Source organism: Rhinichthys klamathensis, unplaced genomic scaffold, assembly GCF_029890125.1.
Source record: "Rhinichthys klamathensis goyatoka isolate OS25496 unplaced genomic scaffold, OSU_Roscu_1.1 h1tg000281l_1, whole genome shotgun sequence".
NCBI lineage: Eukaryota > Metazoa > Chordata > Actinopteri > Cypriniformes > Leuciscidae > Rhinichthys > Rhinichthys klamathensis.
Genome location: NW_026606800.1, coordinates 6,767,836 through 6,787,485, shown reverse-complemented (window position 1 = coordinate 6,787,485; position 19,650 = coordinate 6,767,836). Strand labels below are relative to the sequence as shown.

The following is a 19,650-nucleotide window of genomic DNA, read 5'->3' as shown; positions in this document are numbered from 1 at the left end:
GAAGTACATGCTTATGGAAATTGGCTTTGATTGAGGCAATTTCAGTTTACAGTTGACAGCTTAATAGCCAAATTTAATGCAAATAATTCAGCCACAGAGAGACATTCAGCTGAGCGAAGATGAGATTTCACAGCTACTTTAAACCTACATAGGCCTACTACTCTGATAACAAAAATATAATAAGTGACAAATTGATATTCCCACTCCCAATGTAAATGTAGTGCTGATTTTTTTATTAAAATATTTCAGACATAATAAACAAATAAAATGTTTATTTTCATTGCTAATAGCCTATATTTTATGTAAAATTATTTTTCATATAGCCTACAATAAAATATTTTCCAGTTGGTTTACAAAGCTCTACATAATCGCAGAGTAGCTACATAGGCTTGTTGTACATATAAAGATATATCAATTTAATTTATATGTTGTTAAATCACTGCAAGATTTGCGTGGATATGAACATTTATGCATGAATACTCAATTTACACTGAAATGTCACACTTCAGCCTCTTGTATTCCAGCGAGGAAACCTGACTTCTCGCGGGATCCTCCCGTTGAAATATCGCGGAGGCAAATCTAAGAAAGGTGGAGACTTCGGGATAACTTCCTGCACAGTACTCTTAAGAATCATACCTCACAGTTTAACACCAGGCCGACATTTAAACCAAGTCGAATGGATTAATAGCGCAAATAAACTCGCTAACAAGCACTTCACCAACACGATTCCACGCACAAGGATTTACTGCTAGCATTCAGTCTGCTAGCTAACATCAGCTAGGACGGCAGATTGTACACATCAGATCAAGACGGTCTCGTATCGAAGGACAGTATGGGTGAGTTCAACTCGCTTCTTTTGGATCAGCTACAGTGTCACTTCGCGTTTCAGCTTCCAAGGAAACAGCGCGGACGAGTCACTTCAGCGTCATTTACAAAAATGAAACTGTATCCAAGTTGAATAAAGGAGAAATAAAAACTTATGATCAAATGAAAATTTGACTAGGCGCCAGTGTCGCAAACTGGCTAGGCTTGTCTAAACCAGTAAATTCCATTCGTTTTGCGTCATCATTAATGATCCCTGCCCTTCCACTACACTATTATTGTTTACCTTTCGGATGTAAGTAGCGTTGACTTTGTTTGATTGGTTTTAAAGCAGTTTGTAGTTGCTGTGGCTCTGTTCCAAAGAAGCCCCCTTAAAGGTGTACATAGTAATTTTTTTCAATTGATGAATACAATTTTACGTTTAGATAAATACACTGTACTTTTGACAGGTCCATTACAAAGATGTACACTCACATAAGATAAAAAAAATCCAGACCATGTCAGTTTTCAAGAAAAAGCTATTTTATTTAAGAAGAAGCGGGTCGCCCCCTTAAGGGCGCCGTCATGTTTACATCACATGACCTCCTGTGCCATTAATAGAGTAGAGTTATATACTATTATTAATAACAACAATAACTGGTGTCATTATCAAATCCAAAACCACTGGTACGATTAATAAGAATCCGCTAAATGGTAGCAGCTAACAAAAACTAATAAGAAGCACCTCCCTCTAGCAGTTAGGTAGGTATTAGGTAAACAAATATTATAGTGGAAAACGTCAGGTTACAGTACCTGTTCTGCACTGTCATGCTCTTTTGCACGACTCCGCTGGTTTGAATAAAGTGCAAATGTTATGAGTTGTCTACAAATCCTCTTTTGAGTTAGGTTCATTTCCATTTTTACTCCTCTCGATTTCAGGTTGTTGACTCCAATTAAACTTACTGTATTCTCATTAGCAGTTACTTTTATTGTACTTCTAGATTTAGTGAGGGAGTCCGTGGTGTGTTTGTTTTATTGGCTATGTTCTCCGTGAGGTGACCAAGACTTTGGCTCATGCTAGTATTGTTAGTAGCCAGAAGCGATTTGCACATTCAAAAGTACATTTTTATGACTGGTAAAAATGGCTGTTGGTCAACTTTCTTAGATCTTTCTTCATTACCCATGTTATAGTCTGAATTATGGGTTTTATGTGAAGTCAGCTCCTGGTATAACACCCTAGGGCAGAGTTTTTGATCTCGAACACACAACCTACTTAAGATACTGTAGTGGAAGAGGTGTTTGAACATGTCCCTTTTACATTTTCTGTTAGTGTTTAGCCTAGTGTGTGGAAAAGCATTGACGTTTAAAGGAAAAAAGTTCTAAGGAAATGTTTGGGTTTTTAGATGTTACATGGGGCATAATGGTCATTTGTTTTCCCAGCTGTAGGTTAGAGTAAATGTCTGGCTGGCAGGCAGGTTGCTTTCGTGGCCTTGAGTGCCGCCCCCCCCCCCCCCTCTCGTCAGTAATTCATCATGTTGTCACAAAGTTATGTAAGCGCAGGACTGGAAACTGAACCCATCAGGAAGTATGGAAGTGTGTTAGAGTATACGTGTCGTGCACTTTGCACAGGTGCAAGTGGACATCGCTTGGTCATGTCAGGTCTTGACTGCAGACAGTGCAGGCGAAATGAAAATAGGTGAATGTTTCATACTGTGGTTTCAAATGGGATCTTTAAAACTGATCTATTCTTCTTACTCTCATGTGGGAATATTGTTCACAGGTCTTGTGATTTTGTTAACAGCTAAAGTGTGGACTAATAATTTTTAGTTGATTAGCAGTGGACTTTTACTTTGTCTGTACTAAAAGTCTGTTGTAGTTTGCATATTTCTAAATGCAATGATTTTAATTGATTGATCAACTACATTCTTTTTGCCAGCAGGACACTCGTGTAGCAATGCGAATTGTATAGAATTGACTTGAGCCATTCTTGTCCAAATTCCATCAACTAATCTTTTAGGACTAACTGCACTACCGTTCAAAAGTTTGGGGTTGGTAATATTTACTTTAATGTTTTTGAAATAAGTCTCTTTTGTTCACCAAGGTTACATTTATTTGATCAAAAATACAGTTTAACAGTAATATTGCAAAAATATTATTACAAATTTAAAGACCTATGTTGTCTAGGGGTGTTGCAATATCGTTTCACAATTGTCACACGTTGATACTAGTGACAATCTGTTTTGTGTAGTTCACCCAAAATGAAAATTACTGTACGAGAGGAAAAAAATCTTTACAGAGTTTGGTGTTTTTTTTGGTGTCAGTAGTATATTAAACTACTATATAATGTTAAATATAATGTATTAGAATGCAATGGGGGAATATTTGTGGGTCATCATTATAATGCCAAATGTCTTATGTTACCAGTAAAAAATGGCCTACATTATTTTAAATGTATATCTACTCAGAGTGGAAGCACATTCGTCTAAAATAATTATGTATTTTCAGCTTCAGAATCATCAATATTTTTATTCTGGTGTGACCATTGTCCTGTGCATTGGGTTACCAGCTGCACCAAGTCCAAGTCTATTCATTTCCACCCCCAATGTAATACCAAATGTAGCATTTTAATCAACAGTTATTTTTTTGTTAACCTTTTACCTTGGAGTATCGCAATAATATTGTATCGTCGTGATATGTATCGAATCGTGACATGAGGGTATCGTTACACCCTAATGTTGACTATAACTAACTGTCTAACTTAAAATGTATTAAAAAAATTATTTGAATAGAAAGAACAGCATTTGTTTGAAATAGCCTTGATTTTTTTTGTAAAAATGTAAACGTGTTTACTGTCACTTTTGATCATTTTAATACTTCCTGAATAAAAGTATTAATTTCTTAACAGAAATCTTACTGTTGTAGTTCAGTTAAGAACCATTATGATCGATTCAGTGAGAATGATTTGTCTGATTTGAACTGATAACATCACATAAAGTTCCTCATGCACTCATTTCTTTTGCCGTGCCACTATTCAGTAGTGGTGAAGGAGACACTATCAAGAGTGCTTCAGTATGGTGTTCCTTCCACATTAGTGGAATAATTCAGATGGTAATGAACTGTTAATAATAACCAATGCTTGAAAATAATTTTGTTTAAATATTTTTATAAAACAATATAGAACCAGTTCTCCATGTATGAGAATCACTGCTCTTGACATCATGCAAAAAAACAACAACCCCAAAGCTGAAAAATGTAAAGAATGTCAGCAGCCTCTCCCTGCATGCTGACTACTGCACTAGTTATTGTGCCAAGTGATTTTGAAGAAAGGAGTCTGAAGTATGTATAATAATCTTATATTTGATTTTGTGTTTGACTGACATGCTTGAGAATCTTGGACGTGGTCTCAGACTTTGGCCCCAGTGTATTATTTTCTGAACCAAAGAAATCAAAAAGGAAGCTTCATGTTTGACTTTGAGGAGTATCAGGCTAGCTTGCAAATTGAGCCGAAATAATTGTCCTTTCAACAAAAAATAATAACTTGTTGTTTAAGGTCTTGATGCTGGTAGTTGTTGCCATATTCCACGTTATAAAAGGCCTTTATAACTTGACCTTTTCATGATTGAATGTTGGAGAAAAAAACTCTTTCTTGGAGGGCTGTAGGAACTTCCCTTCTGGTTGGTCTAAATTCTGCTTCCTCCTGTGTAAATTTCAAATCTTTAAATGAGAACTAGTTTATTCACGGTGTGTGTGTGTCAGCCAGGGTCTTCTTGATTAGCTAAGTCCAAACTGCTTGAGGGGACTATGAGGTTGAATTGAAAAGAAGTGTCCCATTAGGTGCTCTATTTCTTCCAAGCTCCAGTCACATATTGATTGTATGTGTGTGTTTTTGTTTAATGTAGTAGTTTTATTTTATTAAACCACTGACCCATTTAACGTCTGACTTCCCACTCTGGTTCACAACACACACGACTCGTCTGGCGTGCACTTCTACAGTTACCATATGCTCTAAAAAATTAGTCTGTGGATGTTGGAGGTGGTCAGCACATGGTTTTTAAAAAATACAACCTATGCACATTTCATTTACGTTCAGTATCAAGGATGTTTTCAGCAGGAATTTAGATTTAGAGATGGGAAGTCATTATTCTAATACTAATTAGTCTTGCATAATCAGACTTTTGACTATAGGTGGAAAATCTGGACCAAGAGCTTCCTATTTGTACTGACATAAATGTTAAGAAACCAACCCCAGTTTTTATTTATTTATTGAACATAGGTCGGATGAGAGGTTCAACAGACAACATTGAAAACAATTGTTAAACTAAAAAAAAAAAACAGCATGCATGCCAGCCTAAGGCAAAGACTGACTTTTAAACGTTGTAGTCAACATTTTTCATAATATAGATAGCCTTCAGTGTTTCCTCTACATTCATTCTGCCGTGGCGGGCCGCCACACCTAAAATCATCCCGCCACGGCTGCAGCTTCTCAGTGAGGTCCGATATTGTGCATACTATTGTGTTATTGTCAAGCTAAAGGCATAAAAAACATTGTAAAGCACCATAAAGTTTTCGCACTATATTCCAAGACTTCTAAAGTCATTCAATAGCATAATGTGAGGTAAAAATGAATATTTAAGTCGTTAAGTTAAAGTTAAAGTTAGTGGCCAATGGGAATATCACTCATGGGCCACGCAAAAAATAATGGGGAATGGGCCTGCCACCACGGCTGGAAAAAATCCTAGAGGAAACACTGGCCTTGTATTGAACTTACTAGGGCTGCACGAATTCGGAAAAAAACCTGACAGTGATATTTTGTTTTCTGCAATATATATTATGATATGGAAAAAAATTAAATAAATCACCAGATGACTCGAATAGCTCTGTTTGGTAAAAAAAAAAAAAATCTAGAATGATTGGGGTGATTTTGTGGGAGTGAATCTGCATAGAAAATAGGCTAATAAACAAATTACAAGCACAGATAAATACAGTAGAACAAAGATAAAAGATTTTAAAAAATGAAATAAACAGTGCTTTATGTTTTTCAGGTAAGTCTAATAGTATTAAGGAACAGAAATTGAATAGTCAAGTGTAAAATAGCACTGCGTGGTCTTCACTGTATAAATTAAATAAAATTAATATTTGTTACAGTTACAAAAGTGATTTTCTCTTTGTATTTTGTTGTTTGATTAACATTGTCACAGACAGCATCAGGAATATTAGGCTGTTGTCACTTTAAGACCGAATGCACTGATCCAATATAATGATACGCATCTGTTTTCTTTCCCAGTTGTTTACGTTCACGTAAGCCATGAGCGACTGTGTTTTAGGGCTCCCCCCAACTAAAAATGTATCTAGTCAACTAGTTGTCGTTCATTTAAGCCATTAGTCGACTAATCACACGTTTATTAATTTATTTACTTAAATATATACTGGGGGGAATACTAAACCATAATGAGCTTTTAATATATAGGCCTAATTAGGGCTGAGCGGTATGACGGTATATATTGGGACCATGCTATAAAGCTATATAACCATGAGAACCAGACCAAAAAAGTTATGTGCACATCTGTTTTGTCATTAGTAGCAGAATTAGTAGTAGTATTATGATCTTTTCAGTTAATTGTTCATCCCCCCCCCCCAAAATGCAGAATGACCAATGTCTCAAGCATCACAACCCCTAAGTTCTGTTGAAATGACAAATGCATTTTCATTCGTAGATGGTTACCACGTTTTAGTTATAATTACCTGTTAAATTTTTTTTTTTTTTAAATGCTTGATTTGACTGATGTTAAAAGTGTAGTTGTTTTGCTTTCAGATCATATCACATGTGAATGTATCGAAATGTAAAAAAGATAAGCTGATTTGGTGGATGTGCCTTTAGAGAAAAATGCACCTTTCATACAGATCACATAATCAGAGAGTATTTGTTTTTCGATTTGAATTGGTTTGTTTAAAAGTAGCCTAGACATTTCAAGCTTTTTATACATTTCTCATATCTGCGAGGCAAGTAGTCTTGCCTATATGCTGAGTTTCGGTTCATTTTTGTGACATGCTCCTCTTCAGTGCCATATGATCCTTCAGAAATCATTCTAATATGCTGATTTGATGCTTAGGAAACATTTCTTATAATTATCAATGTTGAAAATGGCTAGTTGTCTGCTTAATATTTTTGTGGATATTTTTTGGTGAATAGACAGTTCAAAAGAACAGCATTTATTTGAAATAAATTTGTTTTTGTAAGAAGTCTTTACTGTCACTTTTGATTGATTTAATGGATCCTTGCTGAATAAAAGTATTAATTATTTAATTGTATACTGACCGAAAACTTTTAAATGTAGTGCAAGTGCACTATTCCTTTAGACATGCTTTCTCATTACCTGATTCTCCTTAATTTAATTTATTTATTTTTAATGGCAAAGTCATCATTACAATTTGTAAACATCTGACCCGTAATATAAAGGAAAAGTTCGGCCAGAATTTTTTTTTTGTCATTATATACTTATTCCAAACATTTTCATGGAACTCAAATACCTGAAGATTCTTTATTACAGATGATGATAACAATGACATTTCCATTAATTCCACTATTACTTTAAGATGGCAAGAACAGTGAAAGCATTATAGTGTGTGTGTGTGTGTGTGTTTCTCAGCTCTTTGCTCCATCTATGATCTGTAACGGTTCCCATAGTTTAGACTAAACAAGGGGCCGCTTACTTAAGCTCCACCTATGGAAATTAGTTTGAGAGATAATTTCAAAGATTGTATTACTTGTTGGATCAAACTTAAGTAATTATTAAGGCCTCATTTCTTAAGTTATTTTCCAAGTTAATTTCTAGTACAGTCTTTAGTTTTTTTGTATAATTTCACTGGCCCGGCTTATTCATGCAGTTATTCACAAACTGGCAACTGTTAATAGCATTTTGAGTAAAGCTTTAAAACATTTTGGCAATAAGAAAGCAGAGAAGTAGATGACCTAATCTGTTTTCCTTTCTGAATGGCTGCAGAGGGAATAAGAGCGAATGAAAGCAGTCGTACTCTGGATTTGTGCCTTGTCTTGTCATTATGACAATTTCTGCAAAGCTCTGCTCTAGATCAGGATGCTTCGGCGGGCGAAAACAGAGAGGCTAAGTCAGCAAACTATCATTACAACATGGGATACATGAGCTACTACACAAAGCAGCCATGCTGTTTTACTGACACTTTCAGTTGACCTCATAGTCTCTGCATTTCTGTTGTATTTGCACTGACCTGCATACAAAATAAAGGATGCATGTGTCTAGTAACACACCGATGAAGCCTTTGGAGTGAGTTAATTTGGAAGTTCTTCTTTCTATTTTTCTTTCCTTTTTTGGTTTGGAAACAGACTCAAGACTAAATTAGAAGCAAAGCCATCTAACCTACAATTTAATGTGGTTTGAGTGACATATGTAACTTTGTCTTCAAAATACACCAACAAGAAGAGGATGAGACAATGACTGTGAGACAGCCAGCCTTCACAAAGTGCTAAAAACAGAGCCATCTAAGAGGAAAGATAGCAGCACATGGATTGGCATTCACTCAAAAAGGCTTGGGTTGTGTGTACTTGGTTATCTATTGTTTAAACTGTAAGTGACCTTGTGTGACCTGCCTCTTATGAGATGGTCTATTCAAGTGTAGATGAAAAATGCAGGTGAAGTTAATGCAATTTTTGAGTGATTTCACTTTTATATAGCTTCTTCAACCGACTGTTCCAACATATTGGGATTTTATTAATTCACACATTGCGAGTACTTTCCCTATCCTGAAAATGTTACTAGGGTCTGATGCCGGGATCGCATTTTGGCAGTTTGGCCATAAAATCTCCAGAATCAAAGCCCTGTGTGGATGTCAGCTTTTGATTGATCTCTACTGCAATATAATAAATAAATAAAATTGTTTATCATCTTTTTATTTTATTTTATCATTATTTTACCATGAAATTCCCATTGAGAGAGACCTGGTCAAGGTAGCAGCAAACAACAAGATTAAAATGTCACGTCATCATGATGAATACATCATGATTAAGGTTGGGAGTCGAGAGAAATTCAGAAGTTTTGGTTCCCGAAAACGGTTCTGGAGTGATGAAGTGGGCGAAGCGCTGGGAGTGGAAGTGTATCCTTCAATAGCGACGTTTTACCTCATGAATATTAATTAAGTAGCCTGTCACTTAGGAGTTCAACCAACTAACGCAGTTCAGCACTGAAAAGTCCTCGTGCTAGCCCGAATGGCACCTTAAACGCTCGCGGTCTTCTTACGAGTTCGCAAGGCCGCTTTAACTGTCGGGAAGAAGTCTGCTGTGGAGCTCGCACCAGTGCGTGCTCGGCAAAAGTGCGCATAGAGTTCCCATATTGACAGCAAAAGGGGCGTTTGCGAGCACCCTTCTGAAACCTAAAATGACAAATGGGACACTCTACATTTTTGATGGTACATTACGTTTCAGATGGTAAACATGGTGCGGAAACCACGAAATGTGCCACACCCCCTCCTGGAACTTAAGAGACTTTTACTCTAGCAAGTAATGGGAAAATGACCAGAGTGTCACAGGGCTGTTACCAGATTTATTGTGAAAGGTGTACATCGTTTTTTCCACCGTTGAGTCCATGGTTTAGGTAGGTGTTTCGGTACATGCAGCTGGATTACTATTTAAAAGTAACTAGGCTTTATGCAGAGAGAGAGTTATGTGCCTCCTGGATCTTACATGTGTGTTCAGGCATTTTCTACCCCTTCTGAGAGGTATTCTCCACTGCTGGAGATACAAGAAACCAGGAGAGGTCCCGAATTCTCCCAGAGAAAGCACTGCAGACATGTTGATTTTCCTTCAGAAAAATTGCTAAGTAATATATGTTGAATTTGTTGACATTTACCAGTCTGTTAAATCCATTTGACAGTAACTAACTAATAAACATAACAAGGATTGTTTGAGTTGAGGATTGTCCTTTGTTTTTTGTTTTTTTGCTATACTATTTTTTATTTTTTTATTAGTTATTTAATCATTTTAATGGTACCGGAATCATTAGGCGGAAATGGAAAATTTCTTAAGATTCCCAATGCTAATCATGATATACAAAATTCACAAAAAACAATATGATGGAGGGTTATCAGTAACATTACATAGGTATTATTGACATAATATTAATCCAGCGCCAGGAACTGGTTGACATTTAAACAGTAGTTGGCTGTATTGCTCCTTAATGCTGGCTGCCACCCATCACAAAATTAAAAAGAGAAAACGCAAAATAAACAAATTTAAAGATTACATTTACTAGTAGCGATATTTTATTTATTATTTTTAAATTTCTGGACATAATCCTATTGTGATTCTTCGGGCCACAATAATTGTGTAGGGAAAATCTGATATTCTGACAGCCTTAATATGATGTATTGTTCACTGTTGCAATATGTTTTTGCCATTTTTGCAATATGCCATGTTTTTAGCAGCAAGAAAACTGCTTCCTTGTCAAAACCAGATCATCTTCTTATTATTTTTAACAGCAGGGCATCTCATTTGTGATCCAATTTTCAAAACTGTTGCCAGTTACACAGCTCAACGATAACATTGACATCCAGCATTTACTCCAATAAAATAATTGTGAACATGGCATATTTCACAGATTCTTCATCATCATGTTGGCTTTAACCGGTTTATTTTGCCTCTCTCAACAGATGCTCCAGAAAGAAAACCCTCAGAATATGTGGGCTGTACAGGGTATTTCATTTGATAATTACAGCTGTAACATATTGTTTGTAGAAATACTGTGCTCAGACATAACCAGCTGAGGTAGGGATGAGTTCCTCAGACACCCTGACCTCTTCCCTGTGTTTTCCATGAGAAGTCTCTGCTATCTCTGGCATCGCTGTGTAAATAACCTCTGTCAACAGAGGTACTGTGTGCGTATGCTGCCGATCACATTCTTCTCAGACTCATGCAACTCTCACAGTCAGATTTAGGGATTTTCTTAATGCATTGTCTAACTCTGTACACTTTTTAAAGACTCTGGAAATGGCTGGGAGATGTTTGTGTCTGGGTGTCCTGGTAATGATTAGGTAGCGGAGAAAAGCACATTGCTCTGACGTCATTTTTGTTTGTCACCAAAATTTGATGGACACCATACCGCTTTGCTTGGATACGGTCATTCCTGCTGTTAATTTGCTGTTCCATTGTCCCCATTAACATACCTAGTATATTTGAGTAAAACATTATTTATAGGCTGTGCTCTGCTGGCCCGTGACCCAGCCGTTTTGAAGTTTTTGCTAAAAAAAAGAGGTCAAACAATGGTGGCTGTAAAGTGCAAGGCCTAGATTTCCACACGGTTATTTGCTGGTCTTGGTGCGGAATGTGTTTATTCAGTCTTTAAAGGTCAGAACCAACTATATTAGGACAATCTTTGAATATTGGACTAGTCAAGTTCATGTTGAGCTTTAGATTGCGCTTTAACCCCTGTGTATGGGTTAAAAATCTTAGTACGATGGTTATGGTGAAGCACAAAATTTACCCTAATTGGATTTAATACAATTAACCAGAAATCTGTGGAAAAATAAAACAATCTTTCACATTAATTTTTCACACACATTACAAAAAATAACTTGAACATATTTTTTTATAAACTAAATATTTTTGCTGAATATCTAAATACCCTCATAGGGTAACATACTGAAACACTAACATAATGAAATGTGTTAAAAAAGGTTTTCATTTTGGGTTTGTGCAGCTGCCTGAAATTTAAGTTAACCTGCAAACATTATAGTCATAATTTAAAAAAAATGTTGTACACACATTTCACAAATCATCAGTGTTGACAATTTGCAGGCATATTCTTGATCCTAAATGCAAAAAAAGAGAGAAAAAAAATCACAAAATATCAAGAAAAACATATAGGTTAACTGGTATCTCTGACAACTCAAAATCAAAATGGGTCAAATAGAGTATCAGTTCATCCCCAAATGAATGGTTCATGTAGTTCAAATAACTTTTTGACTATGGTACATGTATGGCCACTGGCCAAGATGTTCTAGAGAAATTCAACTTATGCGTTTCACAGAAAATACCAGGTCACATGGGGGTAAATGAATACATCATTTTAATTTGTGGGTGAGCTGTTCCTTTAAGGACAATCAGTACATTTGAAATTGTAAATGTACAATATCAGTTTCAGTACCGGTATACGTGTCATAAAATGCAAATATACCATTTGTTGGTCAGATAAACTATTAATTTCTTCATTTGTTTTGCTTTATCAGCTTGTAGGCCTATTTGATGTCTTTGTGTTGTTCTGTACAAGTGCTTGTTAAGTACCTTTTATGTATCCGGGCTTCTCTGGCAGCATGTCACAGATATTTTTAATCAGATGCTTGATCACAGCATGAGTTTCACGCTGACTGAAGTGTGTTCCTTTCTATGCAGTTGAGGTGGTGGTGGAGTATGACTATGAAGCCCTCCAAGAGGATGAGTTGACCCTCAGGCTTGGAGACGTGATCAGAAATGTGCGACGAATCGATGAGGATGGATGGATGGAAGGAGACCTCAATGGGAAACGAGGCCTTTTCCCGGACAACTTTGTAAAGGTAATTTTAAGAATGTATAGTATATTGGCTTTAAGTGAGGTGATAAGGAAATAATGGAGGTTAAAAAGCTTTGTGGTTAGCACAAGGCCAAAAATAAAAGTTAATAGGAAGGAAATGTTTATCTTTAGGTATGGCATTAAAAGTTTTGAATTCCGTTTGAAATCTTAGCATGTGTCATTGCATGTACAATCTCATCTTCAATTTGTGCACCTCTTAGTCTTAAGTATTGTTTTGAGTTGTTTCTGAGGCAGCTTGAGGAAACCCACATTAAAGTTGGATGTAATGGCAAATCTTGTCAAAGACAGGAAATTATTGCTTTGGTTTCCTTGTGGAGATCCTTTAGGAGGGTGTGAGGTAATCTTTCGCTCCCTGAACTGAACTTTGATCCCGGAAAGATTTGATAGTCGGCACTCAGGTGGTTTTAGGAGAGGACCATGGAAAGCGAGCAGGTAGGAGCTCATTTTAGTTTGTCTGTCAGATCGTATCTTGGGCTCGTTGTGTCTGGAAGACGTGTTACTGGTAATGTTTTGTCTTAAGGTGGTTTTCAGTTCAGTCAGTTTCTCTTAACGTGGCACTTCATTTGATTGCTCGTTTCACTGAATCACCAGACAGATCACAGATAGCACAGGATTTAAAGGGCACTTACAGGAAAAAAATAACCTAAAGAGAATTAAATAAAGTTTTTACACAAACTGCACTATTTTATTGTGTGTTCAAAGTAAATTTGTTGGGTTTTTTGTTTTTCATTTGGAACATTTATATTTTGAGTAAAGATTTTATTTTTATATTTATTCAGCCAGAATTAGTTTCCAAAGCAAGTTAGCTAATTCTAACTCCCACTCCTAGCTTAGGACGATCTGTAATTTAATATACTTAACCAGACATGATTGATATATTTTTTTATCAATGATCTACAATAGGAGTTGTTTTCTGCATGAGGGTGTTACATCATGTGCTCTAGATGCATGCATCATAAACTCTATTGAAATAAACCTAGACATCAGTAAAATAATCTCTGTAGTAGTACTTATTATTTTATTTATTTATTCAAATGTATTTAATTATTTTTTATTATAAGAAAATCAAGAGCACTAAAAAGGTTGGGAAAGCTGACCTCAAATTAGTTGAGGAGAGGGGAGTAAGAAAAAGGAATTTGTTTGTCAGCATCTCAGAGAGGAAGTTTGGAGCGGATGCAGCCTGTGGCATTCTCCATTCTGCACCGGAGCTTACAGGAAAGCTCCACACGCCTGTCTCTCCGACCCAAACCGTGTCGGAGTCCATCTGAACCCAGCTGAAAAGGCCACTGGAGAGTTTCCGTGATACTACTGTGACAGTACTATAATGCTATAATACCTTGATGTTTATTACATAGTACTGAATGATTACCATAGTAGTAATAAATAATACTTCAGGGTACTTCAAAAAATGTCATGTCCAAAAACAACATGGTATCATACCCCAAACAACATGGTAGTTCTATATTAAGTGAGTTATTTAAAGACTAAATAAAGCAGGTACAAAATTATCTGAGATTTGCATATCAAATAGGTTTAAGCAATCTAACATTTAAAAAAAAAATCTGATTGTGATTATGCATACTGTGCCACTAGGGTCACCAAATGGATTTTTTTTTTACTTTAAATTAAAAATTCTCATTTAATTTTTTGGATTTTAATTTTACAGTAAAGCTCCACAAAACACTTACTACACTACAGATACATTTCAGATATTTTTTAAATCGATTTTTTAAGAGGTTGTGGTAAAACACATGTTTATAGGTAATTCGTACTGATGATGAAATATATTATTTAAAACAACACTAACACTTGAACATTCCATTTTAATTAGGGATGTCCCGGGCCGATTAAAGGGATAGTTCAGCCAAAAATGAAAATTAATCACAATTAGCCGCTGATTTACTCACCCTGGAGCCATCCTAGGTGTATATGACATTCTTCTTTCATACTAATACAATCGGAGTTATATAAAATGTCCTGGCTCTTCTAAGCTTTATAGTGAGAGTCAATGGGTATATTTTTTGGGAAGTCCATAAAATCGCATCCATCCATGATAAAAGTGCTCGAAACGGCTCCGAGGGTTAATAAAGGCCTTCTGAAGTGAAGCGATGCATTCGTGTAAGAAAAATATCAATTTTTAAAACTTAATCGACTAAAATAACTATCTTCCAGCAGACGGCCGTACGCAAGTCAACTTATGCCAAGAGTAACACTTGATTATGTATGATGTAGGATGTAGGAGTAGCGTAAGCTTTGATGCGTCTCGCGGTTCAAACCCAAACAAACAGGGCTGGTCAACCGTGTTCGTCATTATGTTGTGCGTCAAGTTCAAATGTTACTCTTTTGGCGTAAGTCGACTTGCGTAAGGCCATGCGTGCATGCGTGCGTGCAAACCTCTAGGAAAATACAAGTATTGGCATGGGATTTCTATCGGTAGATACTCAAAATTCAATGACTTGGATTGTGGGCATAAAAAACTTTATCGGGACAGCCGTACTTTGAATTTGATTTTATTACATTTTAATTGATTAATTCAATTCAAATTAAAAGGCATTTTCAATTCAGTGCTGAATTGAATCTTAAATACACTTAAAGGGGTCATATAATGCCATTTTTGTAGAAGTTAATATGAATCTTTAGGGTCTAAATGAAAACTTTGTAATATACTTTTATTAAAAATTCTCATTAGTATTGTAAGAAAACACAAATTTTACCTGGTCAAAAACAGCTCTGTTTTCAGCACGCCGTTTCAGTGCATATGCCTTTAAATGATAATGAGCTTTGCTCAACCCCGCCCCTCTGTTCTTTGGGGCGTTTTGACACAACGCACGTGGAGTGTTGCCTTGACAACAGTTGAGGGTATATTTTGGAGAAAGAATGGCAGCGGGAGTCTCTGAGGACACATCTGTGCAACCGTATCAGTTTGAACCGGAGTCGGACCCGGAACAAGATGACGGCCCGAAGAAGTTCGACAATTAAGGCTCGAACAGGACGTTTCTGAATGGTTGGTTAACGTAATGTCACTTTGATCTCATCTATCTTTGTATGTACTGGCAGGGTAGAGTAGTGAGATACGAACGCTATGTGTTTACTGATGTATACGTACACCGTTTGTAATAACACAATAACCATAACGCGTTGTTCATTATAAACGTGGGATTATGAATTATATTGAGAACGTTGTACATAGAAAACATGCCGTAATGTACCCTGACTGAGTGTAAACCTTAGACGCATTCATTGTGAAGCGTGCAAGCGATTTGCAAAGATTAATATAAAGGTTAATAAAATTTACACTCACTTCTTTTGGAGGTGCAGCTGGAACACGAATAGTTGGTACCGAATCTTTTTTCATGAGCAGCTTCTTAGCAAAACCAGCTTTATACTGACCCTCGTTTATAAAGCAGTCTGGTGAGAAATGATTCGCACAAACATGAAAGCATTGACGTTGCTCGTGGGGAATATTCCCTTCGAAAACAAAACTCAGCCACTGCGTCTTCAGCGGACATTTATTATGGGTTTATGTGAGGATTCAGCGGTTCGGATTTAGGAACATCAAAATGGCTGCTGTGTTCGTTATTACACCCAAGAACAGAACACAACAATCGCTTAGACGCCATTCTGCTCCAGCGTATCAACAATAGCGGACTATGATGACAGCTCGCTCAGGGCGGGTCTGTGTTGAAACGCTGCTGTCAATCAACAATCGTGGGAGGGGCGTCTGATCTAGTGACGTCACAGGCTCGAACGGCTCGATTTGAGGCAGGGGAAAACATATAAGGAGATTAAAACAAAAACACTGGATGGATTTTTGTCTTTATATGATGTTTGTGTACAGGCACTGCCAACACACATTTCAGTACAATCAACTTGTAAAAGTGCATGTACCATTATATGACCCCTTTAAAGACACGAGATCTACCAGGTCAGGGATTTTTTGTTCTTGTTCATAGTATTAAGTGTTAGCCTATACTTTAGAATCCTCCTATATTCATAAATGTTTTTAGAATGATCTTGCAGAAATACCATTCATTGAGAGAGAAACACAGAGCAAGTTTCAACTAGATGAGTTGAAAACTTAGGGTGAGAGAACATGTCTGTCTGTTTTGCTGGAGATCTTATCACTCCTTTGTTTCGCTCTCTCTCTCTCCAGCTTTTTTGTGGCTGTGCTGTTTGGGAATTTACATGTGTTTGAAAAAGGTGTATGTGTAGGTGCTAGTTGGTGGTTTCTGTGAAGTTATATATGACGTGGGTGTGACTTGTGTTAAAGTGGCAAATTTTAACCTAACAAAGAGTTCATGGTAAAATCAACAGAACTTACAGGTGCTGCTTTTCTTGTTTTATAGATGCTGCATTCATTCCAGTTCAGTTTGTTCGTTCGTTCATTCATTCATTCATTCATTTTTATATATGTACACACACACGTACATATATATATATATATATATATATATATATATATATATATGTATGTGTATATAAAAAAATTCATTCATTTATTTACATACAGTACTATATATATATATATATATATATATATATATATATATATAAAAATGAATGAATGACTGAACTGGAATGAATGACTGAACTGGAATGAATGCAGCATCTATAAAACAAAAAATGCACCTGTAAGTTCTGCCATGGTAGATATATTTGCACCTCTATGAGTGACAAATATGTGTAAATACAGAGACAAATAAATGGGCTTGTTTACACCTGGTCACTTCAAGCATTGTCTCTGATCGGAGAGCTATCTGATGGTGAAAACACCAGGTGTAAATGCTACCGAAACGCTTTTGAGACGGATTTATATCCGATCGCTTAAACCACTTCAGGAGGTGGTCTGAGACGCATTCCAAACGAAACTGAAAGTGTAAATGCATCTGGTTGTTGAAACCGCGTATGTAAATTTTACTCATCCCAAAATGTAAAAAGATAAACGTGTGAGAGCGTATAACATGTCCTAGCCAGATATGACAGCGCTACTGCAACATGCATCGCAGGTTAGTCGAGTATCTCTTCAGCAAGCCGAATCGCAAACTGACACAAATTAAACTAAAAGTCACAGACGTTCAACACACAGTCATCTTTATAATGAGAGTAAATGATCTTACCAGCCGCTCTCTCCCCCATTGCGGTCTTTGAGGATATCCATCCGATCAGTAAAAACACATGAAGTGACCAGGCCCAATACTCTATGAGAAATGACTTGTTAAGGGTACATCGTCCATCAGGTTCCAAATAAACAGAAAATTACCTTTTCCTTTGTGCAGTGTTTTATTCACTGGATTATAAAAAAATATTTAATATTATAAGTATTTTCATTTATTTTCCAGGATGTTTTGATGATATATTGTGATTGTGGAATGAAATTACTTATATCATGGTGTAAGATTTTGGTCATACTACCCACATTCATACATATCAACAAAAGATATTATATTTGATTTCTTTTTTCTTTTCTTTTTTTTTAATCAGGTGAAAAAAGATGAGCCAAAGTCCAAAGAGGAGCCAAAGGAGGCTAAAGACGTGAAGGAGGCAAAGGATGATACTCCATTACAGCGGCGACCATCAAAGAATGTAGCAAGCCTGGTGCAGAGGATCAGTACCTACGGCATCCCGACCGGAGGACTCGGCTTACAACCCCATTCTCAACCCCGTGCCTCAAAAAAGAGTGCGTTTCTATTTTTATTTCAAATTTCATTTACTTAAAGATGCTGTAAACTATTTTGTTCAGAATACCACACATAAAATGTTCATACTACCTGTTTCTGTGACTGCTCTAGACTATGTAAACAGCAACAAAAAAAAAAGCCCACGCTTCATAAGATGTATCCAATCAGAAACGCTCTGTACCTGTAAATCATTTTGCACGTATTTGAGTTTGCTGACGTCGGGTTGACTGACATGTCTATGGAGGAAGGCCACATGGTCAATGTATTGGGCTGGTCTAATTCAGTCTAGTGGAAATTAACGTCATGGCTTACAGCATTTTTAATGTTAATGAGCTATTGGTGTCATTGTTTAATAGATTTTTTATCATTAATTTGTCACCGTTGGCTGATATGATTTTTATATTGTTTGCCGCATATGGTAAATTATTTCGTTACTATATGTTTTTGGTCTTTGCTTGACTGGAAGTAGAGTTTAGCACAAAAAGAGTTTAGCAGATAACAGCTTTGGCCTGTAGTGGGCAGCAATAGCTTTCCTGTTGGCTCATGAAGCCTGTTTTCATTTCCTCTGTCTGAGACTTGAGTGTACGGCTGTCTCAGATTTTAGAGGAAGTCCACTTGATCCTCTCCAGCTGCATATGAACATTATCACCGAACACAGCGAGTGTGATGCCAGCCTACATTCAAGGCTTCTGCTGAACAAATCATCTAAAACTGTGATAACAGTGGAATGTAGTTGCGCTTCCTCTCTTCCTCTGTGCAGCCAGGTATATCCCATTGTACCCTTGAGGAATTATTGAATATTTTGTTTAGTTTTTGCCCAATGCAGCTTTCATTTCGAGCTAACCGTATAGAGATAGTGTTCAGACTCTTCTAAATGGTACTGTGGTGCATTAATAGAATTAGATAGTAATACCATGATACTGAATGATGACTATGTTCACAATTACTTCAGTATAATACTCCAAAGTACACTTCTGTTCAAAAGTTTGTGTTAGTAAAAATTTTTAAAGAAATTAATACTTTTATTCAGCAAGAATGCATTAAATAAATTGATCAAAAGTGACCGTAAAGACATTTGTAATGTTACAAAAAATAAATGTCAAATAACTTTCTTTTCATCAAATGTGTCACTTTCTTAAGACTAATTCAGCAAATTGTCATTCAGACATCACAGGAACCTTTTAAAGGTCAGTTTTAAAAATATGTAGTTTTACTTGTCAAAAGTTAGCAACATATACACTACTGTTCAATGGTTTGGAGTCGGTAAGATTTTTAAAAGAAGTATCTTGTGCTCAGCAAGGCTGCATTTATTTACAGTAAAAACTAATATTGTGAAATGTCATTGCAATTCAAAATTACAAATTTTTTTTTGAATATATTCTAAAACGTAATTTATTCCTGTGATGTCAAAGCTGAATTTTCAGCAGCCATTACTCCATTATTCAGTGTCACATGATCCTTCATAAATCATTCTAATATGCTGATTTGAAAAATGTCTTATTATTATAAATGTTGAAAACAGTTGTACTGCCTAATATTTTTCTGCAAACCATTATATTTTTTTTCAAGATGATGAA

At 36.2% G+C, this 19,650-nt stretch overlaps 1 protein-coding gene across 3 annotated transcripts in view; it reads left to right on the top strand.

Moving 5' to 3' along the window:
- The first annotated feature begins 577 nt into the window (after window positions 1-577).
- cd2ap (CD2-associated protein) overlaps window positions 578-19,650 on the top strand; it is a 54,392-nt gene continuing 35,319 nt past the window's right edge. For 2 of the 3 annotated variants that reach the window (XM_056269312.1, XM_056269310.1), the window contains exons 1-3: window positions 579-836; window positions 12,218-12,378; window positions 17,877-18,072. In XM_056269312.1, the coding sequence (XP_056125287.1) occupies window positions 833-836; window positions 12,218-12,378; window positions 17,877-18,072 (361 nt within the window). In that variant the 5' untranslated portion in view covers window positions 579-832. Of the gene's footprint in view, window positions 837-12,217; window positions 12,379-17,876; window positions 18,073-19,650 lie in introns of all 3 variants that reach the window. The other variant, XM_056269311.1, reaches the window with a different exon arrangement.